The 9,790-nt window shown below is 47.8% G+C and overlaps 1 protein-coding gene across 1 annotated transcript; it reads right to left on the bottom strand.

The window, feature by feature from the left end:
• On the bottom strand, nucleotides 1–8,520 carry serinc2 (serine incorporator 2). The gene is made up of 10 exons (XM_062962342.1): nucleotides 8,348–8,520; nucleotides 6,534–6,695; nucleotides 6,028–6,215; nucleotides 4,929–5,008; nucleotides 4,360–4,497; nucleotides 3,829–3,998; nucleotides 2,805–2,895; nucleotides 2,399–2,540; nucleotides 1,154–1,366; nucleotides 1–495 (listed from the first exon to the last, which is right to left on the bottom strand). The coding sequence occupies exons 1-10, from the start codon at nucleotides 8,384–8,386 to the stop codon at nucleotides 357–359; spliced, it is 1,362 nt and encodes a 453-aa protein (XP_062818412.1). The 5' UTR covers nucleotides 8,387–8,520; the 3' UTR covers nucleotides 1–356.
• Nucleotides 8,521–9,790: the final 1,270 nt, after the last annotated feature.

Below are 9,790 nucleotides of genomic sequence, written 5' to 3'. Positions count from 1 at the left end.
TGTCTTTAAAACAGCATGTTTTTATTAAATTATAAAATGAGGAGGAAAATCAGCAAATATTTTTTGCTCCTGAAGATGCCTCACTATATGTTTACAGGGCTTTATCACCTGAAACTAAACTATTTTCATTTCCTCTCCAACATACTGTCCTATGTATCAAGTGTGACAATTCACTATGACGAAAAGAGATAAAGAACTGCTTGAGAGTTGTAGATCTGCCTCAACACCAAGGGAGCGGGAAGGGAAAACTCAGAACGGGCTTTGGGATCCAGAGGCACCCGAGGCGATTCCAGAAATTCAAGTAAAGGGACCAAGAGCTCCCGTCTCCGTTTCCTACAGATGCCCAATCTTCACGGTCAACTGAAGTCACGGTCTGGAAGCACAAGAGGGGCGACCAGTGTCCATACATAGACAAAAAGCCCAACCCAGGAGGACGAAATCTTCACCCAGACTGCGGTCCAAGGGCTGGTCAGGTTCCGATAAGCTTCATCGGGTCTAGAAGGACGGGAGGAAGGAAGGAAATACAAACCATCATCATCTTAGATCACATTCGTTTTACACAGTATTCACGAAAACGTCCATGGGAGGTTTGCCAGGACAGGAGCATGATCTCAATCTCATCCTTGAGAAACACACACATGTATGTCAACTAGCCGGGCTGGTTAGTAGCCAGCTGCAATAAATCACTACTGACCAAGAGGTCATGATATCAAAGCCTGGGTCAGATTGAGCGCCCAACTGTTAATAGCCTAGCTGGCTGCCCACCTAAGCAGCTTGAAAAACAGTTGCATCTGTCGAGTAGGAAATTTAGGTACTGCTTTATGCAGAGAGGCTAATTTAACTAATTTATGACACCATAAAAACTCCCAGCAGCGTGTGGAAAGGAATGAGGAAGTTCTCCATAAAGGACTCGGCAACACAAGTGGACGGTGAAGCGGCAGCTCCCCCTGTGGCCGGAATTGAGTCTAGCCTCATGAAGCCAGAAGCTGGAAAATGTTAAACAGCCTCTGTGTGTGTCTATATATTGTATGTCTAATGGTACTGAATGTTTGCCATGTGTATGTGTCATGTGGTTCACCCTGAGTCCCCTTCGGGGTGAGAAAAAAGGGCGGAACAGAAATACTGTAAATAAATAAATAAGCAAGCCACTTACGTGTACCAGTTGGTGAGAGTCATCATGATGTAAAGGGAGGCCAGGAGGAGGCAGAAGTGGAAGAAGGTGTAGTTGTAAGACACCCCGTCCTCCTCGTTGTCGTACGCGCGGTGCACGCCGTCTTCGGGGACGGGGCTCCCGCCCCCCAGCATGGCCGGGCTCTCCTCCGTCAGCATCATCTTGTTCACTTGCGCGTGGTCCGAGGAGCGGATGCTGCGGAGGAGGAGGAGGAGGAGAGCAGGCCGTCCCGGGAGGTCACCCTTCTGTTGCCCACCCATCCATGGCAACAACAATAATGTTTCACTGTTTACACAAATGCTACAAGGAGACGGTTTCAGCATCTCAAAGAGTCCCAACTCCTTGGCCTCATTCAATACCATGGCTAATGTACTTCTTAACCCCAGAGGGAATGGGGAACCAGAATGAGCATCATCTCAATGTACAGTAGAGTCTCACTTATCCAACATTCACTTATCCAACGTTCTGGATTATCCAACGCATTTTTGTAGTCGATGTTTTCAATACATCATGATATTTTGGTACTAAATTCGTAAATACAGTAATTACTGAATAGCATTACTGTGTATTGAACTACGTTTTCTGTCAAATTTGTTGTATAACGTGATGTTTTAGTGCTTAATTTGTAAAATCATAACCTAATTTGATATTTAATAGGCTTTTCCTTAATCCCTCCTTATTATCCAACATATTCGCTTATCCAGCATTCTGCTGGCCAGTTTATGTTGGTTAAGTGGGTTGATCATGGGCTGATGTAATCGGGTCACAAATCTGTAACTGTAGCAGTATTGAATGACTGAGGATGGTGCAACATCGCTGCTTTGCAGCGTTTTAATTTTTGTATATTTTTATCATGTTTTAATTGTTTTGTTTTATAGTATATTTGTTGCTGGCCCTCATGGCAGAATGTAAGCCGCTCTGAGTCCCCTCGGGGAGAAGGGCGGGGTATAAATGCATGTAACAAATAAATAATAAATAAGTGAGATTCTACTGTACTTTCAATGCACGATTTGACTAAGCTGGCTGGAGTGAATGGGAATTTGAGTCTAACAATATCTGGACATCAACACACCTTGGCCATTGGAGGAGGAGATGGAGTTGCTGTCAGAGAAGAAACCATCTTATTTGTCTAAGAATGCAATGCTTTTGGAATAATACATTTCCGTAGCTTCTACAGTCCCCAGGCTTGACATTTCTCTGTTTCCAGATGAATACAGGCAATCTCACCTTATGAAAAGGGAACACAGGAGGAAGATGACCAGTCCGACAATGCTCGGGGCATCCCACCATTGAGTTGGCTGTTGGCCGACCGCAGTGCCGTTCTGGTTTCCCTCCATGCGCACCAGCAGGGTTGGGTTGCAGTGTTTCTCTAGGAAGAAGCCAACAAAAGCAGGTAGAGAAAGCCCAAGCAACTTACAGTTAAGCCCCAGCTTTGCGATATTCCCATCAAGCCCCACGTTCATCCCTGCCTCCGCTTCCCGCTTATGTTTTGATACTCGTCGCCATGGATGCGTTCTTTCAAAGCCACCGGCAGAAAGATGTCTCAACATGTTTTTTAGAGATTGTACAATGCATTAAAAACAGGGCACATCTTGTAACTCTGAACAATGACACACACGGAAGTGCTGCTCACCTGGGACATTGGCCAAGGCCGACCAGGTGACATACTTGGTGTAGAGCGTGATGATGGAGGCCTGCAAGAGGCCCGAGTGCGGCTGAGCGTCCTGCGGGGAGATGAGGGGGGGGGGGCGTTAAAGGACCGAAGCCGGACAGACAGAAAGCCTCGCCTTGTGACTTTCAGATTTGTCAGGGTCATATTAAATGGATGTCGCCCTCCTTCCTCCCCAATTTCCTTCCTCCCTTCTTCCCTTTCTTCTTTCCCTCCCTCCCTCCCTCCCTCCTTCCACTTTCCTTCTTTCTTTCCTCCCTTCCTCCCTCCCTATCTCTTTCCTTCTTTCTCTCCTTCGTTATTTCCTTCCTTCCTTTTCCCCCTACCGCCTTTCTTTCCCTTTTTACTTCCTTCCCTTCTCTCTTCCTTCCTTCCTTCCTTCCTTCCTTCCTTCCTTCCTTCCTTCCTTCCTTCCTTCCTTCCTTCCTTCCTTTTCCCCTTCTTTCCTTCCTTCCTTCCTTCCTTCTTTTCTCTCTTCCTTCCTTCCTTCTTTTCTCTCTTCCTTCCTTCCTTCCTTCCTTCCTTCCTTCCTTCCTTCCTTCCTTCCTTCCTTCCTTCCTTCCTTCCTTCCTTCCTCCCTTCTTCCCTTTCTTCTTTCCCTCCCTCCCTCCCTCCTTCCACTTTCCTTCTTTCTTTCCTCCCTTCCTCCCTCCCCATCTCTTTCCTTCTTTCTCTCCTTCGTTATTTCCTTCCTTCCTTTTCCCCCTACCCGCCTTTCTTTCCCTTCTCTCTTCCTTCCCTTCTCTCTTCCTTCCTTTTTCCCTTCTTTCCTTCCTCCTTCCTTCCTTCCTTTTCCCCTTCTTTCCTTCCCTTCCTTCCTTCCTTCCTTCCTTTTTTCCTTCTTTTCCTTCCTTCCTTCCTTCCTTCCTTCCTTCCTTCCTTCCTTCCTTCCTTCCTTCCTTCCTTCTCCCTTCTTTTCCTCCTCCTCTGCCTTCCACTTCTATCTCACCACCAAGACCCAAGGCAACTCACAAACCCAGGCGCTGACCTGGATCTTGGGCAGGACGGACACAATGGAGACGATCACGCAGAAGATGAGATTAAGGCTGATGAGAGCCTTGCCTTCCGCACAGCCGTCCGACTTGGTGTAGTAGATGTACAAGAGCACCACCGCCGCAATGGAGGCCGCGTAGAAGAGGAAGGTGAAGAAAAAGAGGCCTGGGAGGGGGAAAAAAATATATGGGTCTGGACCAAACTCAGCACAAATACTCAATAGGCCCAAATCTGAACACTGGTTGAGTTTGGGGAAAATAGACCTTGGCATTTGGGAGTTGTAGTTGCTGGGATGTATAGTTCACCTGCAATCAAAGAGCATTCAGAACTCTGCCAACGATGCAATTGAACCAAACTTGGCACATAGAACGCCTATGACTAACAGGAAATACTGGAAGGGTTTGGTGGGCATTGGCCTTGAGTTTGGGAGTTGTAGTTCACCGGCATCCAGCCTTCTCTGCCAGAGGGGTTCCTAAGACCATCAGAAATATGTGTTGAAAGGCTGCCGTGTATGGACTTTGCATACCTGCGTACCAGGACTTGCTGTTGCCTTCATCGGCATTTCGCAGCCAGATCTGACTCCAGGAATGGGCAAAGTCAATCAAGAGGATCAGCTGGATGAGGATGAAGAGGAAAGAGCCAACCACACCAAAGTAGAACCAGACTGAGTCGAAGAAAAGAAAAGGAGAGTCAGGACAAACTATTTCCAAGAGCCATGTGACATGCAAATGTTTTTGAAATATTAAATAAATATATTAACAATCACCCATATATATATACCAATACCAATATGGTATTACATAATAATATGTAATCCAGCAAACATACTTACTTACCAGGTCTGTAGATCCAGAAACTCAGGCATGAATGAAAATACAGAACACTTTGGTAAGGCCTTTATTCAGGCGGAGGCTTGACAATAATACAGAACAGGGAGCCCTGTCTCTAAGGAAATGCCCACTTCCCCAGGAAGGTTACAACCATCTGTATTGCACATAGGTATTGCAAGGCCTTCTCCCTCCCTACTCCATGTGATGCACCAAAACCACCATTCTGCCTTACGGACCCTCTATACAAACACAAGGTTTCATGTACCGTGTGAGAAGGGCCTGTCGGGAATATAGAAGGCGCCCACGGTTATTCCAACCAGGATCAGGAACTTGAAGAACCAAAACCTAAAATGGACAACGAGAAGAAAGAACACATTGACATGAAGAAGGGTCTCGGGCAGCATCTCTAAGGGATCAGGACCAAAGCCCTCGGTCCAAATGGGAGGCAACAAAGGCCCCTTCCACACAGATGCACAACATCCACACTGAGCTGGGTCATATGGCAGTGTGGACTCAAGACAATCCAGTTCAAAGCAGACATTGTGGATTCTCTGCCTTGATATTCTGGGTTATATGGCTGTGTGGAAGGGGCCTAAAGGGATGCAATTGTGGGCTGGCCTCGGAAAAGCCTCTTGTTTGGATCACATCCAGATAAAACTGTTCCAAGTTCTTTGCGAGAGTACCAACACACACCTGAAGCATGGGCTACACGGCACTCCTTCGTACACAGTTATGTTGCTCTAACACAAAAGGGAATATAAGCATGTGTGTGTCCGTCAGCGCTTGTTTGTATACATACAGTTGTAACAACCACATACTGCAGTAGTTTGAACACTGAACTATGACTCTGGTCATGAGGATTCTAATAATAATAATAATAATAATAATAATAATAATAATAATAATAATAATACCAACTTGGGAAGTGTTCGACTTTTGATTTTGTGATATGAAATCCAGCATGTCTATCTTGTTTGCTGTGTCATACAATAAAATAATAATAATAACTTTATTTCTACCCCGCCAGCATCTCCCAAAAGGGACTCGGGGTGGCTTACAAAGCACTCATAATGTAACAATACATACGGTGCAATAAATACAGATCCATCAATATCAGGGCCGGGCTGTGGCCCAACTGGTTAGTAGCCAGCAGCAATAAATCACCACTGACCGTGAGGTCATTGGTTCAAAGCCCAGGTCGGAGTTAAAGTTCCCGACCATTAATAGCCTAGTTTGCTGTCGACCTAAGCAGCTCGAAAGCAGATGTGTCTGTAAGTAGAAAATTCTAGGTACTGCTTAATGCGGGGAGGCTAACTTAACTTAATTTATGACACCATAAAACTGACGGATTCTGGCAAGCTCACCCGTTTTGGATGGCGGCTCTGGGGTCCTTGCTGTTCCTCACACAGATCATGATTAAACCAAACAGGAAGAAGAAAGCAGCGGTTGCAAAGCACATGCGGTACACGGCTTTGTGGCCCAGGAAGGACTTGCAGTTGACCTGGCCTTGGACGTATGGGAGCGCGTTGCTGCCTTCACAGAACCCAGGGAGCTGTGGGGAGAAAAGGCAAACAGTCATCTGCTAATAACTATTATATTCTTCATAGTGTCGACTGATAAACCAATAGAAAAATTCAAAAGAAACTAGATCAAGTAGATAACTGGGTAGGAATTGACGACATGATATTCAACAGAGACAAATGCACAATGTTACATGTTGGTTGAAAAATCCCAAACACACACATGTATAGGCAGACAGGTACATGTCTCAGACAGGTACATGCACGGCAGTGGGTTGGACAAGATGGCCCATGTGGTCTCCTCCAATTGACTCTGTTATTATCCGATTCTCTAACTGTACTCGTCTCACCTTGTGGAGTTCTGCCTCTACTCCGGGGATGATCATGATGATGGACACCAGCGTGCCCAGGAAGAGGAAGAAGGTGAAGCTCAGGCGAGTGACCGTGGAACTCTTGCTGGAGGGGCAGCAGCCGCACAAGAGGCAAGGGGCCGATCCACAAAGACATGACACCTGGCGAGACAAGAATACATATAAACCCCACTTGCCAAGTTTCCAACAGACCTCACAACCATTGAACAGGCATGCCATGGATGTGGGCGAAACGTCAGGAGAGAATGCTTCTGGAACATGGCCAGACAGCAACCCAGTGATTCCGACCACGAAAGCCTTCGACAACCCAAAACTTTATTTCTATCTCACCACCTGACCCCACCCAAAAACTCCTAGATGGGACTTCACAAGAACTCCTAGATGTATCCTGAAAGATTTCTTTACATTTTATATTTAAAGGTTGCACGTAATCTGATGACCTACATTTAAACAATTTTCCCTTGTGTACGAATGAGTCCAGCAATGTTTGGTAACTTTTCTCGATGAGTAAGACAGCGCGGAAACCTGTGCGAGTGGTTTAATGATACAACAGGCACACCCTTCTTTGTTCTATCTATAGCTTTACACTCACAACATGTTTCCCATTGCAGAAATCCTACACTTCCAAACTACTTGGTGGCACCTTCGGTCCTCCGGATGTTTTGGACTCCACCTCCCACAATTCCTAACAGCCTACTGGTGAAGTCCAAGATGACCCAGGCCTCCATGGTATCAAATGCTATAGAATATACTAGCTGTGCTCAGCCACGCGTTGCTGTGGCAAAGTGTGGTGGTATGGCAAATAAAGTATTGAGGAACACAACTGAGGGGGTTGCTAGGACACAAAGTGAGTGAAGCCTAAAGGGGGCAGGGCCAACCATTCTGACTGGCAGCCAGGGGTAAAGCGGCTCTTCCTCATTCTCTATAATTTGGACTTTATTTTTCTAGGGTTTTTTTTATTGAAAGACATAGATTGGATGACTATGTCTTTTGTGGCCAAATTTGATGTGATTTGGTTCAATGGTTTTGTTGTTTACTCCATGAGAAAAATGCACATTACATTTATATATATATAGATCTACAGAGGCATAAAGACCAGCAAGGAGCTTTAACCTTCTTGGACGCAGAAGGCATTTGATAATATTTGTTGGAGTTTTATAGATAGGCTGTTAGGAATGGTGAGAGGTGGAGTCCAAAATACCTGGAAGGAGGGAGAACCAAAAATGGCCCAGGCCCAGAATATATGGTATAGAAGGCTATAGAATATATCTACAGGACTATAATGACCAGCAAGGAGTGTTGATGTTCTCGGGAGTCAGAGAAGGCATTCGATATCATTCATTGGAGTTTTATAGCTAGGAATGGCGGGAGTTGGAGTCCAAAACACCTGGAGGGAGGGCTGAAGTTGGCCCATGCCCGGAGTATATGGTATAGAATGCTATATCTACAAGGTTATAATGACCAGCAAGGAGTGTTGATGGTCTTGGATGCAGAGAAAGCATTCGATATCATTCATTGGCGTTTTATAGCTAGGAATGGCGGGCGCTGGAGTCCAAAACACCTGGCGGGTGGGGGGCGGGGCGGGGGTGCCCATTGCCTGCCAGAGGGGCTTCCGAAGCAAGCCATGCTCCTGGGGGTCTTTTTCTCGGAAGTGGGGCCCAAACCCCAAGCGTTGGTCTCCCTTGAAGTTGACACTTCCCGAAAGAACCTGAAAGCGCGAACTTTCGGAGGAAGGTGGCCCCGCCCACCGGGAAAGCGGGGTCGGGGAGAGAGTGGGGGGGGGAGATACTCACACAGCTGAGCACGGAGCAGACCCCCAGGCAGGCCCCCATGGCGGGGGGCGCGCGGGACAGAGGCTCCTCCGGCGGCGGGTTCCGGGGCGCACGCCCTTCCTGGGTTTACCTGTGGCAGCACTCGGCTCCCCCCGGCAGGGCTCGGCTCTTTCCGCCAGCCCGGTGACGTCATCGCCCCCGCCCCGCCCCCGCCTGCCTCCCCTTTCGCCTATTTCTAAAGCCGCACCTGGCCCGGAGTGACGTCACCCCCCTTTTATATATCTCTCTCTCTCTCACCACGTGGGGCGGGGCAACCAATCCCAAGGCGGGTCCTTGATGTCGCCTCTCCCCCTCCCCCAATTGGGATTGCAGCCCTCCCCCCTTCTTTATAAAGGGAATCCAAGGGAAACGGGGGGGGGGGGGAGGGTTGGGTTTGCTCTAAGCCGCTTAAGGGACTCACAGGGTCCTAGGGAGGGATGGGTGGGTGGGTGGAGGAGACCCCTGGGACATCTAGTGCAGACCCCCACCCCGGCACTCAAAGCCCAGCCCCGCCCCCGACAGATGGCCAGCCAGCCTCTGCTTCAAAGCCTCCAAAGAAGGAGCCTCTGGTGGACCTGGAGAGTTCCTCTGCTGGGCAGCTCTAGCCAAGAAGAGAGAGCTTCTTCCCTGCCACGAGCAGCACCCAGGGCTCTCCTGAGTCCCGGTCTCCAGGGCAGCAGAATGGAAGAAGGCTCCCCTTCCTTAGGGCATCTTTCACATGTTTATCCATGGCTCTCCTGTCTCCTCTCAACCTTTTCTTCTGCAGATCTTTATGACGCCCCTCAAAGAGGTTCTTCGTGGTCTCCAGACCTTTGAGCCTTCTAGTCACCCTCTTGCTCTGGACACCTTCCAGATTAGTCAACCTTTTGAACAGTGGGCCCAAAATTGGACACAGTGATATTATTCCAGGTGAAGAGGTCTGATCAAAGCAGAACAGAGCAGCACCATGGCTCCCCTCCATCTGGAGCCTCCCCTCCTTTGAAAAGCCTCCAAGGAAGGAGCCGCCAATGGACTTTGGGGCAGAAAGGTCCACTGCTGGACAGCTCTGTCCAAGAAGTCCCTCCTCATGTTCCTTCCCTGTCATATGAACCCATGGCTCCATTGGGTCCTCCTCTCCAGGGCCTCAGAAAGGAAGAGCGCTCTCTCTTCCTCAATATAGCCATTCACAAGTTACATGTGGCTCTGCTGTCTCTCTCAGCCTTCTCTTCTGCAGGCGCAACAGGCCCAGCTCTTTATGACGCTCCTCAAAGAGGTTCTTCATGGTCTCCAGGTCTTTGATCCTTCTTGTCACCCTCTTCCTCTAGACACCCTCCAGATTAGAGTCAATCTTTTGAACGGTGGGGCCCAGAACTGGACATAGTGATATTATTCCATGTTTTTATTAGTTCTTGTCATTTGTTTTTATTGGCTAATGTTTAAATTTTT

Source organism: Anolis carolinensis, unplaced genomic scaffold, assembly GCF_035594765.1.
Source record: "Anolis carolinensis isolate JA03-04 unplaced genomic scaffold, rAnoCar3.1.pri scaffold_10, whole genome shotgun sequence".
Taxonomy (NCBI): domain Eukaryota; kingdom Metazoa; phylum Chordata; class Lepidosauria; order Squamata; family Dactyloidae; genus Anolis; species Anolis carolinensis.
Note: the sequence above shows the minus strand (reverse complement) of the source record. Positions and strands in the feature narration are given on the sequence as shown.